This window comes from Mustela nivalis, assembly GCF_964662115.1.
Source record: "Mustela nivalis genome assembly, chromosome: 6".
Taxonomy (NCBI): domain Eukaryota; kingdom Metazoa; phylum Chordata; class Mammalia; order Carnivora; family Mustelidae; genus Mustela; species Mustela nivalis.
The window spans coordinates 30,642,246-30,669,491 of record NC_139025.1 but is presented as its reverse complement, the minus strand read 5'-3'; the positions used below and the strand labels follow the sequence as shown (position 1 = coordinate 30,669,491).

Here is a 27,246-nt window from a genome sequence, read left to right as displayed (position 1 = left end):
AAGGAATAGGGAAGCCCAAGGACAAGGACATGGGGGAATGGCCAGCCAGTGGAGTAGTCAAAACACACATACGCTATAATTAAGCTCACCATCCTATATGGTGCCCCAAAAGAATTACAATAGTAATATCAAAGATCATTGATCACAGATCACCATCACAAGTTTAATAATAGGAAGGTTTGAAATTTTGTGAGGATTCCTAAAATATGACACAGAGACACGAAGTGAGGGAATGCTGTTGGGAAAAACAGCTCCAAGACTGCTCGGCACAGGGTTACCGCAAACCTTCACTGTGTAAAAAACACAGTAACTGCCAAGTGCAACAGAGGGAAGCACAAGAAAACGAAGCATGCCTGTGTATTTTAAGCGTTCGGAAAGAAGGTTACTGGCCCAATCCCCACAGAAAGTGGTGCCCTAAGCATCTGAAGTCCTCGACTTCAGAGCCTGTGCCTCTAACTACTACATCTTCATAGACTGGGTATTAGGTCCTGCCTTCTAGTATCCAACCTTCCGCCTTGAGGTAACAGCCCCTCAGGTTCTTGGGGTGAAGTGTCCCTCTCTGTGTCTAACCTTGGTGAGCCTGCCAACTATGGGGTCCGTCTCCAGCCACAGAGTCTGCTTGGAACAAAAGTCAGGCCAATGGTGGACTTCCCTAATGACTTTGTACAGTGAGTAGCCAACTCATTTCCTTAGTGGTGACTTGAAAGACTGTTGTGTTAGGTGCCTGGAGCCCCAGAGCTACTTGGGGTTTTTGTCCCAATAAGCTTTTTTTTTTTTTTTTTTTTTCCCTAAGTTAGCCAGAGAGTTCTTTTGCCCAGGACCAAGGAACTGTATTAATATATGAAAACCACTACAGACTGTAATGCCTGTTCTGTGTGAGAGCTGGAGGACCATGGACCGACCAGAAGCTTCACTTCCTTATCTATAAAATGGGGTAGTAACATTCCGCCCACAATCATGAGGATTCAATGGGACAATGCATATAAAGTACTTGGCATTGTATTTGGGATACCACTTTCTGAAAGGTAGGACCTGCAGAGAAGTGAATCTGAAGTGACAGGAAGATAGACCGTGGGGCGAGGGGCCAGCTCCTGGCAAGTGGTATGGCAGCAGAGCACAAAATCAGACATTTTAGAAGTCTGCTCCACTGAGGGACATTGCTCAGAGGCTAAGCGGGGGTGGACCCCTCATGGGGACAGTGTGGTCTCAGGACCTGCAGGGTCACAGAAAGATCAAGGTTGTCTGAGTGTGGCAGAGCTGCCAGGTATCAGAGTGGGGAAGCAGGCTACAGAGATGGAGCTGAGAAATGAGCTCTCAGTTGGGGGTTGCCTTAAACCTCATGATCCAAGGCACAGTCGGGCCACTGCTTTTCGAGCAGGGACCCCACACGTGGCAGATCCGGGGAAACTCACCTTCCTCCTTCAGAGGAGCAGCACAGCAGGAATCTGCTGGTTTTGGAGACTCCAAATGAGACCATGCACCAGAGGCAGAAATGATCGGTCACAGGCTGGGTGAGCTCAGAGCACGGCCAGAGACCAGGGAGATGGGAAGGACTGACTGCTTTTCTCTGAGGGTGCCCTGAGTGGGGCCCCCAGCTCTCGGCTCCTCCAGGCCAGACACTGGGAAGCCGCTATCTTCATTCCTGTCCTCCAGAGCTCTACAGAAAGAGTTCAGGAAACAAAAGCTCCCAAAAGCGAACCTGAGCAGATTACTTAGCCCAGCCCCTGGTAAGGGCAGTGCAATTCTGCCTCCTGCAAAGACATTTGAGAATCACTACAATAGGCCCCTCCCCCCAAAAGACCAGCAAGAACATCCAGCCAAGACCAAGTTCACCTATCAAGGAGAACAGCAGAACTCCAGAGCTAAGGGAAAGCAATGCATGGAATTCATGGCTTTCTCCCCATGATCCTTTAGTCTTGCAAAGTTAAATTAAAAATTTTTAAAAATTTTTCTTATTCTAATTTTTCTAACTTTTCCTCTTTCATCTTTTAGCATTTTTAACTAGTTTATCTTAACAATACCTTTCTTTAAAAAAATCTTTTTAAACATTCATTATTATAGCCATACTTTATTCTTAATTGTACTTATCCTTAATTTTTGTACATATAAGGTTTTTTTTTTCTAAAAAATTTTGGGATACAGTATTTTCTAATATACTAAATATACCATAAAACTAGTACAGGGCTTTGTTCTAGTCTCCAGCCTGAGCACATTCTCTCCTTTTTTTTTTTTTTCTTTTTCTAACCAACTTATCAATTCCTTTTTTAGATTGTTTTTTTAATTTTCAACTTTACTGTCATATTCCATCCCTTCATTGTGTTTACTCTTATTTTTGTATATATATAAGCTTTTCTTTCTTTAAAATTTTGGGAAGTAGTTTCTTCTTGAAGACCAAAATACACCCAAAATCAAGTGGGTGGCTCTGTTCTATTCACCAGTCTAATATATATACATACATACACATATATTTTTTTACATTTCTTTTTACCCACTTTCTTCTCACCCCCCATTTGGGGTCTCCTCTTATTTGGTTAGAGTACATTTTCCTGGGGTCTTTGCCACCCTTTTAGTATTTTATCCTCTGTTCATATATTCTTATCTGGATGAAATCACAAGGCAGAAAATCTTACCACAAAAAAAAAAAAAAAAAAAAAGAACAAGAGGCAGTACTGATGGCTAGGGACCTAATCAATACCCACATTGGTAATAGGTCAGATCTAGAGTTCAGAATGACAATTCTCAAAGCATTAGCTGGGCTCGAAAAAGGCATGGAAAATATTAAGAGAAACCTGTCTGGAGAAATAAAATCCCTTTCTGGAGAAATAAGAGAACAAAAAATCTAACCAAGCTGAAATAAAAAAAAGGTGTTAATGAGGTGCAACCAAGAATGGAGGCTCTTACAGCTAGGATAAATGAGGCAGAAGAGAGAATTAGTGATATAGAAGACCAAATGATGGGGAATAAAGAGGCTGAGCAAAAGAGAGAAAAACAACTACTGGACCATGAGGGGAGAATTCAAGAGATAAGTGATACCATAAGATGAAACCATATCAGAATAATTGGGATTCCAGAAGAAGAAAGAGAGAAGAGGGCAAAAGGTATATTGGAGAGAATTATACTAGAGAATTTCCCTAATATGGCAAAGGGAACAAGCATCAAAATCCAGGAGGCACAGATAGCCCCCCTCAAAATAAACAAAAGTAGGTCCACACCCCGTCATCTAATAACAAAACTTACAAGTCTTAGTGACAAAGAGAAAATCCTGAAAGCAGCTTGGGACAAGAAGTAACATACAAAGGTAGAAATATTAGATTGGCAGCAGACTTATTGACAGAGACCTGGCAGGCCAGAAAGAACTGACATGATATATTCAGAGCACTAAATGAGAAAAATATGCAGCCAAGAATACTATATCCAGCTAGGCTATCACTGAAAATAGAAGGAGAGATAAAAAGGTTCCAGGACAAACAAAAATTAAAAGAATTTGCAAACACCAAACCAGCCCTAAAGGAAATATTGAAAGGGGTCCTCTAAGCAAAGAGAGAGCCTAAAGGTAGTAAAAGAACAGAGACAATATACAGTAACAGTCAACTTATAGGCAATATAATTGGACTAAATTCATATCTTTCAATAGTTACCCTGAATGTAAATGGGCTAAATGCCCCAATAAAAAGACACAGGATATCAGAATGGATAAAAAAACAAAACCCATTGATATGCTGTCTACAGAAAAGTCATTTTATACCCAAAGCACCTCCAGAATTAAAGTAAGGGAGTGGAAAACAATTTACCATGCTAATGGACATCAAAAGAAAGCTGGGGTAGCAATCCTTTTGTCAGATAAATTAGATCTTAAGCCAAAAATTATAATAAGAGATGAGGAAGGACACTATATCATACTCAAAGGGTATGTCCAACAAGAAGATCTAACAATTTTAAATATCTATGCCCCTAACATGGAAGCAGCCAACTATATAAACCAATTAATAACAAAAATCAAAGAAACACATCAACAATAATACAATAATAGTAGGGGACTTTAAACACCTCCCCTCACTGAAATGGACAGATCATCCAAGCAAAAGATCAACAAGGAAATAAAGGCCTTAGGTGACACATTGAACCAGATGGACATCACAGATACATTCAGAACATTCTATCCCAAAGCAACAGAATACACATTCTTCTGTAATGCACATGGAGCATTCTCCAGAATAGATCACACCCTGGGTCACAAATCAGGTCTCAACAGGTACCAAAAGATTGGAATCATTCCCTGCATATTTTTAGACCACAATGCTCTGAAGCTAGAACTCAATCACAAAAGGAAAGTTGGAAAGACCTCAAATACGTGGAGACTAAAGAGCATCCTACTAAAGAATGAATGGGTCAACCAGGAAATTAAAGAAGAATTGAAAAAATACATGGAAAAAAATGATAATGAAAAGACAACTGTTCAAAATATGAGGGATGCAGCAAAGGCTGTCCTGAAAGGAAAATATAGAGCGATACAAGCCTTTCTCAAGAAACAAGAAAGATCTCAAGTACACAACCTAACCCTACACCTAAAGAGCTGGAGAAAAAAACAGCAAAGAAAGCCTAAACCCAGAAGAAGAGAAATAATAAAGATCAGAGCAGAAATCAATGAAATAGAAACCAAAGAACAGTAGAACAAATCAACAAAACTAGGAGCTGGTTCTTTAAAAGAATTAATAAGATTGATAAACCCCTGGCCAGACTTATCAAAAAGAAAAGAAAAAGAACCCAAATAAATAAAATCATGAATGAAAGAGGAGACATCACAACCAACACCAAAGAAATACAAACAATTATAAGAACACATTATGAGCAACTATATGCCAGCAAATCTGACAATCCGGAAGAAATGGATGCATTCCTAGAGATGTACAAACTACCAAAACTGAACCAGGAAGAAATAGAAAACCTGAACAGACCCATAACAAGTAAAGCAGTCATCAAAAATCTCCCAACAAACAAGAGCCCAGGGACAGATGTCTTCCTAGGGGAATTCTACCAAACATTTAAAGAAGAATTAATTCCTATTCTCCTGAAACTGTTCCAAAAAATAGAAATGGAAGGAGAACTTCCAAACTCATTTCATTAGGCCAACATTACCTTGATCCCAAAACCAGACAAATACCCCATGAAAAAAGAGAATTACAGGCCAATATCCTTGATGAACACAGGTGCGAAAATTCTCATAAAATACTAGCCAATAGGATCCAACAGTACATTAAAAGGACTATTCACCACGACCAAGTTGGATTTATTCCTGGGCTACAAGGTTGGTTCAACATCTGCAAATCAATCAATGTGACACAATATGTTAATAAAAGAAAGAACAAGAACCATATGATACTCTCAATAGGTGCTGAAAAAGCATTTGACAAAGTACAGCATCCCCTCCTGATCAAAATTCTTCAAAGTGTAGGGATAGAGGGTACATGTCATCAATATCATCAAAGCAATCTATAAAAAACCCCACAGCGAATATCATTCTCAATGGGGAAAAACTGAGAGCTCTTCCACTAAGATAAGGAAGATGGCTGGGATGTCCACTATCACCACTGATATTCAACATAGTACTAGAAGTCCTAGCCTCGGCAATCAGACAACAACAACAACAAAAATTAAAGGCATCCAAATCAGCAAAGAAGAAGTCAAACTATCACTCTTTGCAGATGATATGATACTTTATGTGGAAAACCCAAAAGAGTCCACTCCAAAACTGCTAGAACTCATAAAGGAATTCAGTAAAGTGTCAAGATATAAAATCAATGCACAGAAATCAGTTGCATTTCTATATACTATCATCAAGACAGAAGAAAGAGAATTTAAAGAGTCAATCCCATTTACAATGGCACTGAAAACCTTAAGATACCTAGGAATAAACCTAACCAAAGAGGCAAAGAATCGCACTCAGAAAACTATAAAGTACTCATGAAAGAAATTGAGGAAGACACAAAGAAATGGAAAAATGTTCCATGCTCATGGGTTGGAAGAATAAATATTGTGAAAATGTCTATGCTACCTAAAGCAAACCACACATTTAATACAATCCCTATCAAAATACCATCAATTTTTTTTCAGAGAAATGGAACAAATAATCCTAAAATTTATATGGAACCAGAAAAGACCCCAAGTAGCCAGAGAAATGTTGAAAAAGAAAGCCAAAGTTGGTGGCATCATAATTCCAGACTTCAAGCTCTATTACAAAGCTGTAATCATCAAGACAGTATGGTACTGGCACAAAACCAGACACACAGATCAATGGAACAGAAGAGAGAGCCCAGAAATAGACCCTCAACTCTATGGCCAACTAATCTGTGACAAAGCAGGAAAGAATGTCCAATGGAAAAAAGAAAGTCCCTTCAACAAATGATGTGGGAATATTGGACAACCACATGCAGAAAAATGAAACTGGACCATTTCCTTACACCACACATACAAAAAGACTCCAAATGGATGAAAGACCTCAATGTGAGACAGGAATCCATCAACATCCTTGAGGAGAACACGAGCAGCAACCTCTTCGACCTCAGCCACAGCAACTGCTTCCTAGGAACATCGCCAAAGGCAAGGGAAGCAAGGGTAAAAATGAACTATTGGGACTTCATCAAGATCAAAAGCTTTTGCACAGCAAAGGAAACAGTTAACAAAACCAAAAGACAACTGACAGAATGGGAGAAGATATTTGCAAACGACCTATCAGATAAAGGGCTAGTATCCAAAATCTATAAAGAACTTTTCAAACTCAACACCCAAAGAACAAATAATCCAATCAAGAAATGGGCAGAGGACATGAACAGACATTTCTGCAAAGACATCCAGATGGCCAACAGACACATGAAAAAATGTTCAACATCACTCAGCATCAGGGAAATACAAATCAAAACCATAATGAAATACCACCTCACAACAGTCAGAATGGCTAAAATTAATGTCAGGAAATGACAGATGTTGGAGAGGATGTGGAGAAAGGGGAACCTTCCTACACTGTTGGTGGGAATGCAAGCTGGTGCAGTCACTCTGGAAAACAGCATGGAGGTTCCTCGGTAAGTTGAAAATAGAGCTACCCTACAACCCAGCAATCACACTACTGGGTATTTACCCTAAAGATACAAATGTAGTCATCCGAAGGGGCGTGTGCACCTGAATGTTTATAGCAGCAATGTCAACAATAGCCAAACTATGGAAAGAACCTGGATGTCCATCAACAGATGAATGGATAAAGAGGATGTGGTATATGTGTGTGTGTGTGTGTGTGTGTGTGTGTGTGTGTGTGTGTGTGTATTGCAGCCATCAAAAGAAATCTTGCCATTTGCAATGACGTGGATGGAATTAGAGGGTATTATGGTGAGCAAAATAAGTCAATCAGAGAAAGACAATTATCATATGAACTCCCTGATATGAGGAATTTGAGAGGTAGAGTGGGGGGTTAGGGGGTAGGGAAAGGAATAAAGGAAACAAGATGGGATCGGGAGGGAGACAAACCATAAGAGACTCTTAATCTCATAAAACAAACTGAGGGTTGCTGGGGGGAGGAAGGAGGGGGGAGGGAGAGGGTGGTTGGGTTATGGACATTGGAAAAGGTATGTGCTATGGTGAGTGCTGTGAAGTGTGTAAACCTGATGATTCACAGACCTGTACCCCTGAGGCAAGTAATACATTATGTTAATAATAATAATAATAATGATAATAAAAAGGATGGGAGGACACTTGAGTCATGGCAGCCGGGTGCAAGGGGCTGGGAGGAAAGCAGTCAGCCCTGTGGTCAGACTGGTTAAGCACAGGGGGAGTGAATAAGTGAATATATTGGGGATTATGGGACCCACATTTTTTACTATAGGGTAAAGGAGGTAAAAATAACGGAGGGGGGGGGGACTAGAATAAATCTTGTAGAAGAGGAATTGGAGATCTGTGTGCATGTGTAGTTTTTAATACATAGAGATGGGTGAATGAGGAACAAACGTGGATGTATATATTCCCTACTCTGCTCAGAAGACCTAGTAGCAATGATAGCACAGTGGCAAGGAGCACAACCCAGCACCCAGATCTCGTTTCTAAATATCATTCTCCACTGGGGCCCCTGGGTGGCTCAGTTACTTGAGCAACTGACTCTTGATTTTGGCTCAGGTCATGATCCCAGAGTTGCGAGATGGAGCCCCCACTGCCTAAGATTCTCTCTCCGCCTCCCTCTGTACCCCTTCACCTCTCTCTTGCTCTTAAAAAAAAAAAAAAAAAAAAAAAAAAAAAGTAAATACCATTCTCCACTAAACCAAAACAGGACTCTTTGGAGAAACATCTGATCCCAGGTTGGGATAGGAATAATACAAAAGTGAGAATAGGTGCAAAAAACCATGGAGCCATTATGGAAAACTAGAAGTCCCTCAAAAACTTAAAAATAGAATTACTATATGACCCAGCAACTCCACGGGATACATAGCTCAAAGAATTGAAAGCCACATCTCCAAGAGATATTTGCACACCTACGTTCATCACAGCATGAGCCATAATAGCAAAGGAGGAGACATGACGCAAATGTCCATTGACAGATAAATGGATAAAGAAAATGTGGTATAGGGCGCCTGGGTGGCTCAGTGAGTTAAGCCTCTGCCTTTGGCTCAGGTCATGGTCTCAGGGTCCTGAGATTAAGCCCCGCATTGGGCTCTCTGCTCAGCAGGGAGCCCGCTTCCCTCTCTCTCTCTGCCTGCCTCTCTGCCTACTTGTGATCGCTGTGTCAAATAAATCAATCTTTAAATTAAAAAAGAAAAAGAAATCTTTAAATTAAAAAAGAAAAAGAAAAAAAAAGAAAATGTGGTATATCCATACAATGAAAAACACAGCCTTAAAAAGGAAGGAAAATTTTTAAGTAAAAAGGAAGGAAATCCTGTCACAAACTACATATGGGTGAGCCCTGAGGACATTTATGCTGAGTGAAATCAGCTAGTCACAAAAAAGATACTCTATGGTTCCACTCACAATCTAAAGCAGTCAAAAATCACAGAAACAAAGGAGAAAGGTGGTTACCAGGGGCTGGGAGGAGGGCTTGGGGGTTAGTGCTTAAGGGGTATGGAGACGCAGTGTTGCAAGACGGAAAAGTGCAAGTGCTTTGTTGCACAACAAGAATACACTTAACTCTACTGAACTGTACACATGAAATGGTTAAGATGATTTAATGTTTTTTTTTTTCACAAAAATTTTTTAAAAAGGAAAAAAGAACCTTGAGGCCATGTTCAAGAACACAGAAGCCAGCTTGAGAGTGCTCCTACTAGCCAGATCTAGGGCAACTGGAGACTGAGAATCTAATCACGATAGTTTGTAGATTATCAAACAGCATCCATGTTTCATACTGCCATAAATAAATAAGTGGGAGAGAAGATAAAGTATGACACTAGGATGCCAATTACACGTAGATGGCAAGACTATAATTAGAAAGCCACCTTCGGCAATGTCCGATTCAGATAAGAATCATCGACAGATGCTAAAACCAGAGGATAAATATTTTACAAAAACAGATATTGATATAGTCCCAAAGCAGCTCCCCACAAGACACTTATTCCTCATTAATTAATAAGTACAAGATACTTATTAACTTCACAGTGAAAACCCTTGCAGACATAACCAGTTATTAGCAATTAACATCACTGGTAACGGCAAAAACAGACACCAAACGCCTCCCAATAGAACACAGAGAACACAGCATCGTTTCTCTGCTTTTCCTGCCAAATTCATAACCAGATTCTAACCACGAGGCATCAGACAACCCCAATGTAAGGGTCATTCTACAAAGTAACGAGGCAGCCCTCTACAAAAATATCAAGGTCTTTAAAAAATCTTCTGTTAAAGAAGGAGAAACCAAGGAAGTGCTCCAGGTTGAGGAAAAGAGGAGGGAAAACCTAACTGAGCACATGCAGCACCATGGACAGGACCTTGGAGCAAAAATGCAAGGAGTACCTTAAGGGCATTTTTAGAGTACATGGTAGCATTTGCATGGAGGTCTGTGGATTAAATGGTAGAATTTTATAAGTACTGGTTTCCTAATTTTGATGGAATTACTCTAGCTATGGCTAATGGGACATCATAACAGCAACTTAGTATCAAATAGTTAAAAAATTAATATGTATATGGAGAGAATAAGGTAAATAGGGCAAAAGGTTAACAGAAGTGATATATAAATTTTTAAATTACTGTAAATTTTCTATCAGTTTAAAATTATTTCAAAGTAAGTTAAAGAATGAAATATATACAAAGTGATCTTTCAGTTGTAAGAAATTTATTATACTGGTTTTATATTCTACTGGAGAAATCTGATTGATGCTTTCATTATCTCGGGTAAACTATTCAAAAGAGTAGCTGAAATAAATGTGGAAGAAGCTTTTCTGAATGGACACTAATGTAGATAATAAAATCCTATTTAATAGTTAAAAATGTACAATATTCTGAATCTTCATTAAACATGCTTCTTTCTTCTTGCAGTAGTTTATCTCCTTGAAAAAAAAATCACATATATGATACTGAAAAAACCTTGAGAATTTGAGGGCGCCTGGGTGGCTCAGTGGGTTAAGCTGCTGCTTTCAGCTCGGGTCATGATCCCAGGGTCCTGGGATGGAGTCCCACATCGGGCTCTCTGCTCAGCAGGGAGCCTGCTTCCCTCCCTCTTTCTCTCTGCCTGCCTCTCTGTCTACTTGTGATCTCTCTCTGTAAAATAAATAAATAAAATCTTTTAAAAAAAGAAAAAAAACCTTGAGAATTTGAGCCCTGTACATTTAAGTAATTTTTTCTCATAACTGATAAAGAATTTACAGTCTCATTAGAGACTTACATCCTTTGATATTTAAATATGAAATTTAACCTAAACCATGACTTGTGTTGGAAATTAGATTATCTTTATGATTTCTGGTATATTCTGCTTTTAATTATAGTTTGGAAAAAAAATTATAGTTTGGGATTAAATGTTTAATATAAAAAATCTCCAATGGTAGCAAATGTCTGTCTATAGAAGAGGTTTGGTTTTTTTTAATCCCCCCCCCCCCCCACAATCATTCAGAGTCAAGTGATAATGTCATATTGGGTCAAGACTGCAAGCTGTTTCTAAAATAGTTTACATTCCTCATAAGCTTGGTAAATGAATCTAAAGAGAAATGAGAGCTCCCAAAATATTAAAAACGAGGACCGCAGCAGCACCCTTGGAATAAAAATAGCTTTTTATAAAATAAAATAAAAACAGATTTGTTTGAAGGACTTCACTAGTTGTGAATATACAATTTAGCAGTGCCTTAAAAACAAAATTTTCAGAGGAAAAAAGGAAATATGATCAGTTGAATATTAACATTACAATCAAGAAAAACTCGGGAAAATGATGTAGTAAGACTTTATGAATCCTTCATACATTCTCCACTTGAGATTATCACTCAGTATCAAAAATTTGAGCAGGACCCCTGGAATCCATTAACAATTTCACAAAAGAAAGCACATATACTTCAACTACAGTGAAGAGAAATTTAAAACTCCCCAAACTTCTATTTTGCTCCTTGAAATCATATTTTGACTTCAAGAACTAAAATGAAATAGGCCTGAGTCATAAATGAAAAGCACCCTCCCCCCAAAAAAGAGAGCTGTGTGTGCACGCTGCGAGGGTGGAGGGGGAAGAAAAAGGAGAGAATAAAGATACCCTCAACTTCCAGCAAAATCCTCGGTTTATTTATTTTGGGGATTTTTGGTATTTTCTCATAAATGCAACTAAGATAGTTAAAAGAGATAGGCAAAAGGAGAAGAAAATTACCCCTCGTTGATCTCTGCTCAGGTAGGCAGATCTGAATGTTCCTTCTCTAGTTCCCACTACAACTTCACTTTCATGTTCATTCTGTAGTTGCTGAATGGATGAATATGAGGGGAAGGAGATGACAAGGAACAAATAGCACCAAAACAGTCAACCTCTCAATCGCTGAAGTACTAATTGCTAGTACTTACGTAAAGTGAACATATACTAAGAAATGAAAACACAGCAGTGCAGAAGACAAGTAGTTGAAATTTACAGCCTTACACCTCATAATGTTACAGTAGGGACTGTGGAACTTACCTAGTTCAACATACTTATTTTAGTGTTCAGTGGGCTCTATAAGGACTCTAGATCAATGAAGGGACTCTATAAAGCTGGGTCCTGTTTCCACTCTGAACGGCTATGAGGCTCCCAAGCAAATCCCTTCCCTTCCTGAGGCCGATTCATCCAAAAGTAAAATAAGTGAGCTGAACTAGATGAATTCCAGTCTTCCTCAGCCACAACACCATATGATTTTAAGCTGTAAATTTCAACTACTTTTTTTCTCCCCTATGGGTTTTCTGCAGACCCTGATAAGCTGATTCTAAAATTCACACTGACATTCAAAGAGAACCAGAAAAATCAAAACAATCTTGAAAGAGAACAAAGTTGGAGGACTCACACTTGCCAATCGCAAAACTTAATAAACAGGAATCCAGACAATGTGGTACTGGCAAAAGGATGTATTATATAAATCAATGAGACAGAACTGAGAGTCCAAGAACAAACTCAAACATTTATGACCAATGGATTTTCAACAAAAGTGATAATCTGATGAGGAAATGGTATATTCGATAAACCATGCTGGGACAACTGGATAGCCACATGCAAAAGAATGAAATTGAACCCCTACCTCAAACCATATACAAAAATTAACTTTAAAGAATTTGAAGACTTCAAGAGTTTCAACTATAAAACTCATAGGAAAAAAACAGGTATAAATCTTTGTGACTCTGGATGAAGCAATGGTTTCTAAGATATGACACCAACAGCACATGGAACCAAAAGAAAAAAGCATAAAGCATAATTCATCAAAATTAAAAACTTTTATGGTATAAAAGGACACAATCGAGACAGTGAAAAACAAAGAATGGGGAAAATGTTTGCAAATCACATATGTGATAAGGATTTAAGTATCCAAACTGTATTTTAAAACTACTAATTCAACAACAAAAAAAGATAACTAAGAAATAGGCAGGAGAATCTGAACAGACCTTTCTCTAAAGACATGCAAATGACCAATAAGCACAGAATAGATGCTCAATATCATTAGTCATTAAGAAAATTTAAATGAAAACCTCTTCACACCCACTAGGATGATTAAAATAAATAACAGAGGAAGTAACAAGTGTCGCCAAGGATGCAGAGAAACTGGAATCCTTGCATCCCGCTGGTGGGAATGTAAAATAGTATAGGCACTTTGGGAAGTAGTTTAGAAATAAAGTTTGGAAAACTGATAGTTTCTCAAAAGAGTCACCATATTGATTACCCAGCAATTCTACTTTTAGGTATAAACCTCCCAAAGCTAAAAACATATATCCACACAAAAAACTTCATAGGAATGTTCATGGCAGCATTGTTTCTAAGAGCCAAAAGGTGGAAACAACCCAAATGTCCACAAACTGAAGAATGGATAAACAAGATGTGGTGTATCCACACAATGGAGTATTGTTCAACCGCATGAAGGATGCTGACACAGGCTGTAATATCAATCTTGGCAATACTATACAAAGCGAAAGAAGTCAGACACAAAAGGCCACATATTGTATGATTCCATTTTTATGAAATATTCAGAACAGGCAAATCCATACAGACAGAAAATAAACCGACGGTTGCCTGGGGCTGAAATGAAGGAAAAATGGGAAGTGACTGCTAATGGGTAAAGAGTTCCTTTTGGGGAGGATGAAAAAGTGCTGGAATTAGAGTGGTAAGGGTTGCACAACTCTACATATACTAAACCCAATGAATTATATACTTTAAAATAATGAACTTTATGGTATGTGAATTTCAATTTTTTTATAAAAAGCCCTCCTTAGAAAATTGATTTCCTCACTTCTATTTCAGACCACCTACTGGTTCATGAAAACAGAAACATTTGCAATGATACTTGACATTTATAATCCATTAAAACAAATACTATAATAAAATTTCTTTTTAACCAAATTATTTATACTTATCAGTTGATCGTCCACTTGTATTTAATTTGCCTCTAAACAAAATCTGAAAGTTCCTCTGAGTTCATGATTTATTTTTTGAATTTATATTTTTCTTAAGTGACTAAAGCTAAACAAATGTCTTCCTTTTGAAATTTTAGCAATTCTGTCATCAAGAAACAGGTCAAAGTATTGCTCTTGCAGTGACATTCACACAGCCATCTTCAAGGAGTACTTTGAAATTTAATTCCTTCTTCATAAGACAATAAAAAGGCTAAGCGAGCAACAATTTTTCAGTATCAGTATTGCAATATAATATGTATAACCAGATGCTTCAAGCCATGTAACAAATGCAGACTTTCTTTCCCCTGGAATATAAATAGGATTCCAGGCTCACTCTCTTCAGTAACAAGAATTGATGTGAAATTTTTTCAAAGCTCTCCAAAAAAAAAAAAAAGAAAGAAAATACTCTTTATCGTCACCTTCTGTAATGTTGTTTTGCATTCTGATTTTTGGTATCAGAAGACTGTAACTTTGTGTTAGCACTATAATCCATAATGAACTCTCCATCAGCTTTGAAATAAAATATTAATCCCAGTCTGATATCATTGGGTAGTACTATACTATACATAGATCCATATAAGTTAAACAGGAATGATCCTTCTAAAGATGCTAAGTATGTGGAAGAAGGCTTAAATACTTAAGAAATAAAGATCAAGGACGGCCACAATCAAGCTACACATGAAAAAGCATCAGATGACAGGTAACATGATTTTCATTTTTAGGTTCAATGAAAATTGCGTATGTTCAGTTTTTACTCTTAAACACAAGTGGCTTATCCTGTACCAGGGATGCCAGCCCCAAGAAAGACAGGAACACAGAAAGGATGACCTTAATCAACTTCAGTATTATTTTTGTATTTAGGTGTATAAAATCTATCCACTGCTTCAGTAACCTTAGGAGGGAGCAAGCCTAAGAGATGAAACATTTATACATTTTGATTAAATTATGCTATTACCTTATAAAACGATGTTCAACATCTGTTTCCTTAAAAAGAGAGCACTGAGGGGTCTCTGATAAGTAACCTAGCTGAGAGCTAAAATGCATAGAGAATCCTTAAGACTGTAACATGACAAGGAGTTCTTTTGAATTATGTGTATTCAAAGGGTGGTGGTGTAGTTCTAACTGAACAACACCTTGATAAAACAAAAAATGGGAGAAATAAAAATTGATTTCTGAATCAAATGTGCACCACCTTCCAGTAGACTGAATAGCTGGGAAATCCAGGTAGGGTAAGGAGATATGCCCCATGTGAAGACAACTGCTTATCAGAGTCCAAAGAACAGTTAGAGCAACAAACTGTTTTTTGTTTTTTAAACACATAGGCCTCAAAAAACCGTTTCACCAGTTTTGTTTTGTTTTTTTTTAATATAGCACATCTTTTCTAAATAATTCTCACTTTTCATTCCAGAAAATATAAGAAACCGTTTGCAAGAACTCACAATTGCAAACATGTTTCTCTAAGGCCATGAGCTGGTTTGCTAAGTTGCATTGTTTTATTCAAGTAAAAAGCCCTTCTAGAATAAGGGGTCTGTAGAGGAAACCAATCACCCTCAATTCTCTGGCCTGCACACTTGTTAGGATCTCTATCACTCTGAAAGCCAAAAGGTAGAATGCTCACTTGAACATTAGCAAAATGGACTGTATTTACACTTTTTTAAAAAAACTAATGCATGTTAAATTTTTCTGGCAATTCTTTTTGTATGTTACAAAACAAAAAAGGAAAAGCTTAGAATAAGAATGCTTTTTCTTAGAAAGGTCAAACAGATACTTCTTGACATCATGTCCTTTACACAATGGCATACTGTTCATATAAAAGGTCTCTTATCCTATAAAAATCTTGACAAAGGCAGCCTTCTAATCCAATGCGTCCAGTTTCCGTCTAGAAAGTAAAAAAAAAAAAAAAAAAAAAAACAACTCTTTAGCACATTTCCTAATCATCAATATGCAGACATAATAAACAAGATATATTAACTGGGTTATTTGCTGATTGGTCTGGAATGGGTTGCTCTGCATAGAACACAGATAGAATATTCGAGTCATGAATCTAACATAGACATGTAAATGTCAGAATTCAAATAATAAAAATTTACAATAAAATTATACATCATTTCTTTGATAGTAACTTTTGTAAGCCTTCAAGGTCATCATTATGAATATAAATTATGGTCTCCAGTTTGTGAAACTACCAGTCAAGAATTACAGAATTCAAAATGGCAACGCATCAGAAAGAAGTACTTGTTCAACTCATCCCTTATTAAAAACACTTACTCTACGGACTGCTACTTGGTTGTTGCAAACAAGTACACCTCCTACAAATTCAGCTTGAATCCCCTCCCGTAAAAGAACTTGCTTGAAGTCTGACAGTCTTGGTTCGTTCATAAAAACTGACTGATGTCCAGGAACCTTAGAAAAGGTTAAAGGGGAAAGAAACACTTCAGATAAAACAGCAGACACACAGCTGTACTGAATAAAGTGAAGTAACTAACACAGGATCTCTAAGATACTTTCTGTCATCCTCTGAAGACCTCTGCAAGGCTGCAAATCACACTCCAAGTTGTTATTCTGAATTTTACCTCCTTATTTAACATTACAAAGCCCTTCACATTTTCTGAATGTTTCCCAATCAATTTTTATTAGTCATGCCTCACAGAAACAGAGAGACATTTGCTGATGTGATGCTCTCCACTCACCCACTTGCTTGAGGGGGTCAAGGAGAGTGCCAGTAGGCAGAACTCAACCAAAAACTTGGTTTTCTAGATCCAACTCCTTCACTTGGTTCTGAGGGGAGTTCTTCCCTGATCCCACTTTCACCTTCCTTCCTCCCGGAGAGTGAATGCCAAAAGGTTTTAGAATCAGAAAAACAAGCGGCTCAACCTATTGCTGCTACTCGGAAATTGCCTTGAAGAGCACTAGCTTTAGCACACACAGAAAAAAAGATTCTTATTCCTTCCCCAATCTCAAGAGCAACACTAGAAGGGAATCCAGCGACAGAGGCTGTCCCTCTACTCCTTACTGCACAGAAAGCCTGGAGTCCCCTGACATGCACACACGACTCTGATGACACAGTTTTAACACTGTTGTTGTAAGTTAATTACCAGAAATCTTTGCTAACTAGGGTATCTCCTGAGAACATGTAAATACTAAATTAAAAATTTATCTGTGCTTAATAAAAGATTTCTAACTATATCAAACCAAAAATGATTTCAGCTGAATTGACAACATACAAAAATGGAGGACAAGGTTTCAGTCTTAGAAAACTATAAATCTTCTGACTGGAAGCAGGTATGTGATATAATCCTCACAATCAAAATTTAAAATCTGAAAAAATAAATTATGAAACAATAATGTATCTATAATATTTGTTAAACATTTCCTTTAAATTATCATTCCCTTGCCATCCAGGATATATACACATGCTTGTGTGTGCACACACAACCACATCTTAAGTAATCTTTTTTCTAAAACTCCAAAATCAGCCTACACCAAACACATTATTTTTTTTTTTTTTAAGATTTTTATTTATTTATTTATTTGACAGACAAAGATCACAAGTAGGCAGAGAGGCAGGCAAGAGAGGGGGAAGCAGGCTCCCTTTCAAGCAGAGAGCCCAATTCGGGGCTCGATCCCAGGACCCTAGGATTATGACCCAAGCCAAAGGCAGAGGCTTTAACCCACTGAGCCACCCAGGTGCCCCCAAACACATATTTTAGAGTTAAAAACATAAAAGAAAAATCCAAAGGATGGCAAATGAAGGAAGAGACAGAAGCAGCATGTGCTTGTTTACCTCATTTGGGGGTAAGGGTTCCAAGGTCGGAATGATCTCACTCTCTTCACCTGTCTCTTTCTCATCATCCCCGAACAGACTCTTCATGGCCTTCTGTTGTGCTATAACGCTGGAATCCGAAGGAGCGTCCACTTGCATTTCTGAGTCCTCTCCATCATCCTTCAGTTCTCCTTCTTCTAAAATAACTCCTGTGTCCACTTTGGAAACTCTCATATCCAAGACACCATCTATCCAAGCTAATTCGGCATCTTTTGCCTTACAAAACTGAAGGGAGCTGACAAGTGAATCTTTCAATCTCACCTAGACATGATGCAAAAGGGAGGGAGAGATGAAACCCCGAGTATAAATTAACAACAAAATATAACCAGTTATTATTATTTGCTAATTCTGGTAATGCGTATTAAGATTTGAAAATCTTTCACTCGTCTGATCTTCACAGTGACTGGTAATGACCTAGTGACCTGTGAAATCATTAGGATCCCTGTCTACTTCCCAAAAGGTTCTTAATCCTTGGTTGCACCCTGGGATCACATGGCAATTTCTTAAATGACATGTTAATGCCAGGTTCTACCTTCAGTGACTCTAACACAAATGGTGAGACTAAATCCAGAGCACTGAGTCCCCCTACCACCCCTCAAGTTCCCCAGATGGTTCTCATGTGCAGCCAACATTGAGAACCACTGATAAGCCTCATCCTCTAGTGGTTGCTGCTCTTCAGGAGTACTGAATTACTTACTGTTTCCTTCATTACCATGAATTCACACATCCTTATTCTTGGAACGCCGCTTCCTCTTTTCTGCCCAGAATAACTTTGCTGCCTGGTGAATTCCAACCCATTTTTTCCAACCAAATCCAGACATCGCTCCTGCTTTAACTGACACCATCCCCCCAACCAGATAAAAATCTAACCTCTCCTCTGTGCTACTCCTATTTTTTATACCTGCCTCCATTTTTTTTTTCAATTAGAAATAGACCCTTGATATCAGTGAATTTTTATAAAACATGTGAATTCTTGAATACTCCCCATTCCCCTCACCTTCACACTTCCACAAATGCTGTTCCCTCTGCCTGGAATACCCTTTCCCCTTCTCTATACCACCCTGAGGATCCATCTAAACATCTGTTAGGATTCAGCTTAGTCATCACTGCCTCTGGGAAATCTTTTGTAAACTTCCAAATCTGGGTTGGGGTCTCACAACATCCTGTACTTCCTCTATCAGAGGTAATAACAATGTGATAAATGATCTTTCCTTATTATAAGCCCCACTGACCATAAGATCTATTAAGTCAAGGGGACCATGTCTGTCTCACTCACCACTGAATTCCTAATATACCTGTCCTCATCTGCAACAAAAAGTCTTTGTTTCTGTGTGGCTCAAATGCCAGTGCACTTACCTGGTAGATGTGAGTTTCACTAGTGGCATCAACTGTTTCGTGTAGCTTTGGCATGTACACTTTAATATCTTTCCCACCGAATGCACGACAGCACTCTGCGAGATCCTGACTAGCCTCTGGTGGTCCATGGACAATGATCAGCTGTCGTGGTTTCATCTGATTAATAATCTTTTTAATGGAATCTCCATCAGAGCGTCCTTCATAATCTATGTAAGTAACCCTGGCTCTGTAATTAGACAGGATAATTCAAGCTTATTTTTCTATAAGTTAACTCCAAAACTAGGTTATTAATGGCTTTTATCCGGAAAGAAATGTATAGGATATATAAAATGAGGATTTTAGAAATACACATGTCACACTGTTGATATGTATTTGAATGGGATTATTCAGTAGCTCTTAGAAAAAAAAAACTCACTATATAAAGAAAAATAAAACTGGATCCTGATCTAATGTCACATACAACAGCAGGTTGAATTGAAACCATAACAGAGAAATGTAAATATTTACATTTAATAAAATAAAATGTATGAATTACGTTTGTGACCATGGACAAGGAGGGACTTCTTTATGTAATCACAAAAACATAACAGAAAATATTATTTCATTACATCAAAATTAAAGATATTTTTAAACAAAGTAGACCATGGACAACTCTTATAAACAAGTTAACAGACTGGGAGAGGATATTTGCATTGTCTGAAACCAACCAGGGCTAATATCCAAAATATACAATGAACCTCTGTAAGTAACAAAAAGGCAGCAACCTCTAGAGAAAAATGCACAAAAGCCAGGCACTTGGAATTCACAGAAAACAAAAAAGGTAAGAAGCATTTGAAGAAGATAAACTAATAACCACAGTAAGACAAATTTAAACAGTAGTGATACATTACTCTATACCTACCAGGCTGGAAAGCTTTAGAGTTAGATAATGCCAAATGCTGTTAGGGAAACAGGGATGAAAAAAGCTTTCTGTTCCACTAGCAAAAATATAAACTGATACAGCCATTCAGGAGAGAATTTTCTGATACTGTTAATAGACATTATTTAGATAACAGCTATACCTCAAAATACATACTAAAGAATAGCACTAGACAAATAAACCACTGTGCTCTCTAATGACTTAAAAAAAATTCCAGAATGATGATTTACTGCTGTTACAACTGTAACAAACAAAAAAAGGTTTATTTACTACTTCGGGTTATAGTAACATTTTTAAGACATTGGAGCCCTGGAGATGTTTAAGTCAAGGAGTATGCTTATGAAACACTTAAAAAAATTAAACTTGTGACCTGCGTAAGTTCACATGCTACCAGACTTAGTAAAAAGGCCAGAATGTGGGGTGCCTGGGTGGCTCAGTGCGTTAAAGACTCTGCCTTCAGCTCGGGTCATGGTCTCAGGGTCCTCGGATAGAGCCCTGCATCCAGCTCTCTGCTCAGCAGGGAGCCTGCTTCTCCCTCCACCCTCTGCCTGCCTCTCTGCCTACTCATTGTGATCTCTGTCAAATAAATAAATAAAATCTTTAAAAAAAAAAAAAAAAGGCCAGAATGTTTCTTTGTATAAATACATAATTTAATGTTTAAACCCCACCTCACCACCCATTCAATCACACTGGAATTCAAATACCATTAATGAAAACAAAATGCCACCATACTTCACAGGTCTTTGCATAGAAAAAGAAATTAAATTTTAAAAGTACAAACTTACTAGAGGATATTCAGAAATTTCACTTTTGAAACAATGTAAATTATATAATTCATATAATTCAAGTTCTTAAAATTTTATCTTATAATCTAGTTTCAAAAATGCAACAAAAAGCACTTACTTTATTTCGATAGACTCTGTTGTAGAAATACACTTGGTAGGAACATCAGATAAATCCTGATCCATGGGTTCATCTCCGTTTGTCAAGCCAGATTCTAATTTGCTTTTCTCTTCTTCAGTCGCTTGAAGTTCTGGCACTAAGAAATCTTCTGGTCTAAATTATAAGTCTCTAATTAGAAGCAGTAACGAGCAAGCTAATAATATTATATAAATTTGTAACTAGTAGATGGCACAAGTTTTAGACGCCTCACGTATCTCAGATTTAAGTATACAACTTATGCAAAGCTAATGCAACTTTATAATATCAATTACCAAATGATATATTCTGTTCCTCCTGACCCCCGAGGAATGCTCTTTAAAACACACCATGGGGGCAAGTAAAGAGACCTACACCATTAGAAGATCTCCGTGGCTACCTTAAGTACTATTACAACGTGGCCCTGCATGTTTCAGTCATTCTTTCCCTCCATCTCTATAGTTTCTCTTGCCAATTCCCAGTTCTTATAAATCTCAGCTTCTGATTTCTGTAAGAGCCCCAGTTATCCCACCTGTGCCCAAAGAAAGTGTATGACTCCCCGTTGGCACATTATCATTAAGACTGAGATACAAAATCATGAGCTCCCTCAAAAGCCTTTACTTTCATTTCATGAGATGAATGAATGCATCTATCTCTCCATTTTTACTTCCAGTATGACAGAGTTGTATGATAAAAGTAAAAAAAACAGGGTCACCTGGGTGGCTCAGTTGGTTGAACAAATGACTGTTGGTTTTGGGTCAGGTCATAATCTCGGGGTCATGAGATCAAGCCCAGTGTTGGGCTCCCATGCTCAGCGCCAAGTCGGCTTGAGATCCTCTCTTTCCCTCTGCCCCTCACCACTCCCACACTCTCTCTCCCCTCTCTCTTTCTCTAAAATAAATGTCTTTTAAAAATTAAAAAAAAAAACTTAAAAATGTTCTCGCTTACCTCCCATAATTATCAACGCCCCACCCCCAAATCCACTCACTCTCCTCTCTCGGAATGCAGGCCTCTGTTATCCAACACCTAGATTGCTATGTAGTTTCTCAGATCCTGGAGTCCAACTTCTCCCTCTGTAATCCACATAATAGCAGTAGCAACCACTTAAAGTACATTTACTAGGAGTCACGAGTCACAGGTCAGATTCTGTGCTAAGGGCCTTAAAAACATAACCTCACTTAAATCTTACTCCCACTTTTCAGATAAGGAAATTGAAGCAAAAGAACACTTGTCCATATGCTAAACAGACTGGACACTAATTGAGTGGAATGGTAAATAAACTCACTAATGCTATTTAGATTGTTATTTTCTCTCTGCACTATTTTAGAGGACCAAGTAGTGCCCCCCTTTCCCTCTCTTAAATGGGGAAACAAAGTCTTGCTCATCTTTTTAAACTTTTCCCCTACCTAGGTAATAAAACTGCTACTTTGCCCTTAAAATTAATTCTTTAGATGTTCCCCAACCTATTTTTTTTTTAAATTTTATTTATTCATTTGACAGAGAGAGACATCACAAGTAGGCAGAGGGGCAGGCAGAGAGAGAGGGAAGCAGGCTCCCCGCTGAGCAGAGAGCCCGATGCGGGGCTCAATCCCAGGACCCTGAGACCATGAGCTGAGCTGAAGGCAAAGGCTTAACCCACTGAGCCACCCAGGTGCCCTGCAACCTTTCTGTTTTATACTATACTTTCACACTATACAAGTCCTCTGTATCTTTCAAAGTGGGGTACTCAGAAACTATCAAAGTACACGATATGACCAGAAAGTCCAAATTTATTGAGTTCTAATGATACACTGAGTTATACACAAACTACACAGTCTAATCTGGAAAAAAGAAACAGTTATTTCGTTTACATACTTGATAATTTCTCCATATTCATCCCATTTAATTCTTTCTTCCGGGGCAGGAAACATAGGGTAAGACTTTTTAGCCTGTTTGAAGAAACTTCCTTTACGACTACCTTCACCTTTCATCATCAGGTCATGTTTAGTCTTGTGAGCCGACGGCTGATCAATGTCTTCCTCAACATCACTCTCATCACTGGAATCTATGTCTGCCCTAAGAAGATTGTAGAATAGATAAAGGTCATCAAGCCCCCACAAGATTTTGAATTAATATTTACAACATTAATTTTGAATTAATTCAATGATAATTTTATTGGATTGGTAATTTTGTAAAATAGCATTAACTGTCAGTTAATAAATACACATTAATACTAGCACTGAAAGTCTCGATGATACTCAAAAAAAATTCTAATAACACAACACACTAAGGCACATCATAATCAGTGAAGGAAAATGCATACACACACACATACTACAGAGGAACAAAGAAAACAGTGACAGCATTGTCTCAAACTGCCTGCCAGAAACAATGAAGTCTGTAAACTGCTAATCCATATTCCCAGTAAAAATATCATTCAAATATAAATATAATTTTGCCAGACTAAAAATAAACAAAAAAACCCCAGAAAAATCTGATGGAGGATATTGCCTGCAGATACGCAGTTCATGAAACAAATATCAAAGGCATTTCTTCAGAGAAGAGAGGATGATACCATGTGGCAGTATGTCCACACAAGGGAGGAATGAGAATAAGAAATTAGAAGTATGTGTGCAATGTAAGTCATTTAAAAAAATTTCTTTAAAAAATAAAATTGATTTTCTTTTAAAGATTTTCTTTATTTATTTGACAGACAGAGATTACAAGTAGTCAGAGAGGCAGGCAGGGAGAGAGGAGTAAGCAGGCTCCCTGCAGAGCAGAGAGCTCGATGTGAGGCTCGATCCCAGGACCCTGAGACCATGACCTGAGCCGAAGGCAGAGGCTTTAACCCACTGAGCCACCCAGGCACCCCTAAAATTGTTTTAAAAACAAAACAAAACAAAATTTGCACTAGAAGAACTTGGCATTCTAGCACGATTTAAAAATGTTCACAAAAATAATGAAGTCAACAGAAAATTTAAATACATATTTTTAATTTAAATTCAAGTTAGTTAACATACAGTGTATTATTAGGTTCAGAGTACAGTTTAGTGATTCATCAGTTGCATACAACACCCAAGGCTCGTCATGTTACTTGCCCTCCTGAATGCCCACCACCCAGTTACCCCATTACCCTTCTCATCTCCCCTTCAGTGACCTTCAGTTTGTTCCCTATAGTCAAAAGTCTCTTATGGTTTGTCTCCCTCTTTATCTTATTTTTCCTTCCCTTCCCCTATGTTCATCTGTTTTGTTTCTCAAAGAAAATTTAAATATTTTCAAATAAACTTTTGTATCTTAGAAATAAGTCCTTAAATTATATGTAATTTACATACAAGCTTCTAATCTGTCTGAAAATAACTCACTCTTTTGACTGCTCTAGTTTTTTCGCCGCTTCTTTCTTTAGTTTCTCTTTTTCTAAGTATTCTTCTAGTTCTTTCCCTTCAAGCTTCACACGTTTCCTCAACTGAAGAAAAACAGCAGACAGAAGGAAGCATCGTTATCAGGGGTTAGGTGGTGGGGTGTGAGATGTAACACATCTGTGAATTTACCATCTTAAATTTGAAATTATTCAAGTTCCCATTACATGCAATTACAGATCCCCCTTAGATTAAGACCAAAATTGAGCTGCCACATTTCTAGGCTGGGTTTAATTTAAACTGGTTAAAAATCACCAATCAGGAAAAGAAAATACGGATAAGTATTTTTATGATTTGGAGTAGGTGAGGCCTACGCAAGACATAAAACCCAAAAGCCACAAAGGAAAAGATGAATAAATATGGCAACATGAAAAAAAAATACATCTCTTTGACATTTAAAAATCTCAGAAAATTATAGGGAATGGAGAAAATTATCTGCAGCACTACTTGACTATCAGAGGTTCTTTTTTCCTAAGAGCTCTTCCCAATCAGTTAAGAAAAAGATGATCAACACGTCAAAAAAGGACAAATCCATATATAAGCAACTTACAAAATAAGAAAAACAACCAGTAGCTATGAAAAGATGTCTCATTTTGCCGGTTTTTGAAAAATGCAATTTTTTTGAAACATAATACCATTAAGATTTTATTTATTTATTGGGGGGGGTGGACATGAGGAGGCGGAAAGGGAGAAGCAGAATTCCCACTGAGTAGGGAACCCTAACGTGGGGCTCAATCCCAGAACCCTGGGATCATGACCTGAACTGAAGGCAGAGACACTTAACCTAGTGAGCCACACAGGCGCCCTGTAATACCATTGCAATATCTTTTAGATTGGCAATGCTAATTACTATATATCTATGGAAAAATTAGCACGAATATGGTACAAGGTGATTTGCCATAAAAATGTGCCTGTAAATTTGACACTGCATTTCTACTTCTAGGAATTTATCCTACGGAAACAATCCCAAGTGTAAGGAAAAAAGTACAATTGCAGCTATGTTTGTAACAGTAAAAAAACAAGACTCAACTTTAAAATCCACCAACATGGGATGATTAAATCAGTAGATCTCTCCAACATTTTGATCTCAGGATTGCCTTACACTCTTAAAAATTACTGAGAACCCCAGAGTTTTTGCGGTTTTTTTGTAGATTACATTTATTAATGTCTACCATATCAGAAATCAAGAATGAGAAAGTTTTAAAATAACTATCTGTTCACTAAAAAATAAAATCATTGCATAGTAACATTATCCTATCTTTGCAAAAGGTAACTATATTTTCTAAAGCAAAAAAAATATTGGAGAGCACGGCATTATTTTACATTTTTGCAAGTCTCACTTAACATCTAGCTCAATAGAAGACAGCTGGATCCTCACATCTGCTGAATTCAATCTCCTGCAATATGTTGTTTTGGTTAAAGCATATGAAGAAAATGCAGCCTCACACAGATGTATAATTGGAAAAGGGAAAAATATTTAAATAGCCTTTCCATGAATATTCCTTGGTATTACATCAAAACTCAAAAACTGGTGGTTTCTTAAAGATTAGTTGTAACGTGGAATCTGAAACCAACAACTTTTTATGCTGTTATATTAAAATTTACTGATTTCTCTTGCACTTTGAATGGCTTTTTTAGCTGAGCACTATTTTGTACCTACAGGCATTGGTTATTTGCAAAATACTAGTGCACCAAGTTACACAGATCTTACCAATGTTGACAATATTTTAAAAATCACATTTGCAAATATCACCACCAATCTCAATCAGCAAAGCCGCCTAAGTTTCAGTTGTCAATCTCACAGTGAGGGGCATCCCTTTTTAAAATTCTAATTTTCAACTTCGAAGTTTGAATTTTATCAGACTTAGGCAACCAATGCTATCAGTTGTTTTCCTTAGAGTGACAAACTCAACTTAACTCATCTTTGGGGGAGTATCTGCCGAATACCCGGTCTGAATAACCATGTCATTATTTCAAATAAAAATGGGTGTTCCAAGAAAAAAGTGGCCAGTTAACTCAATCACACATGTGGCTTTCCTCGAGGCAAACGTCATGTGTTGGTAAACAAGGACAGGTGCTGTGTGCATACTGCTCATCCTGCCATCCAGATTATTTTTTAAAACCTTTTATTAAACAGATTTAATAAAATTAATAACTTTCACTGCTTCATTAAGAACATTCTTAAGTGAAATGGACCCTTCTGGAACTTCGTGTGCTGATGTAAGATGTGATGGCTGGGGCAGTGGCTGGTGGCACTGCTGGATTTACGCTGAGGTACCAGCACTTTTCCCACCACTGCTTTGACTTTGCAATGTTAAATGTAGGCACAGTGAAAAAGGCAAACAATATCTTCATATTCCTATCAGAAGTAGTTTTGACCTTTGGCGCTCCCTGAAAGGGTCTCAGGGACTCCCTCCCAGGGGCCCTCACACCATACCTTGGGAACCACTGGACTCAATAATCACTGTATATACACACACATGTGCAATTATAAAGTCACTAAAATGAGTTCGTTTATTTGAAAACACTTGAATGTTTATAATATAGCCATCTGTGCATGAGAAGTCAGGAGAGCGGTTTCCCTCGGAGAGGAAGGATCTGGAAGGGGATGTATGAGGTACTGCTGATATTCCTTGGTCTGGGTACAGACCAGACAGGTGTCTCTCACGCACACTTCCAGTATGTTACATGGCAATGGACACTGGAAAAAAATCTGTACTTTTTAGGCTACAGTAAATCTGTGGAAAGTGCTGCTATTGTCTGAGATGAGGAAGACT

General features: G+C 37.8%; 1 protein-coding gene across 3 annotated transcripts in view; it reads right to left on the bottom strand.

Annotated features, from left to right (window-relative positions):
- Positions 1-13,603: 13,603 nt before the first annotated feature.
- CPSF2 (cleavage and polyadenylation specific factor 2) overlaps positions 13,604-27,246 on the bottom strand; it is a 33,412-nt gene continuing 19,769 nt past the window's right edge. For all 3 annotated transcript variants that reach the window (XM_082733956.1, XM_082733955.1, XM_082733957.1), the window contains 7 exons: positions 24,416-24,516; positions 22,929-23,129; positions 21,060-21,212; positions 19,238-19,463; positions 17,843-18,142; positions 16,327-16,461; positions 13,604-15,937 (listed from right to left, as the gene is read on the bottom strand). In XM_082733956.1, the coding sequence (XP_082590082.1) occupies positions 15,845-15,937; positions 16,327-16,461; positions 17,843-18,142; positions 19,238-19,463; positions 21,060-21,212; positions 22,929-23,129; positions 24,416-24,516 (1,209 nt within the window). In that variant the 3' untranslated portion in view covers positions 13,604-15,844. The remainder of the gene's footprint in view (positions 15,938-16,326; positions 16,462-17,842; positions 18,143-19,237; positions 19,464-21,059; positions 21,213-22,928; positions 23,130-24,415; positions 24,517-27,246) is intronic.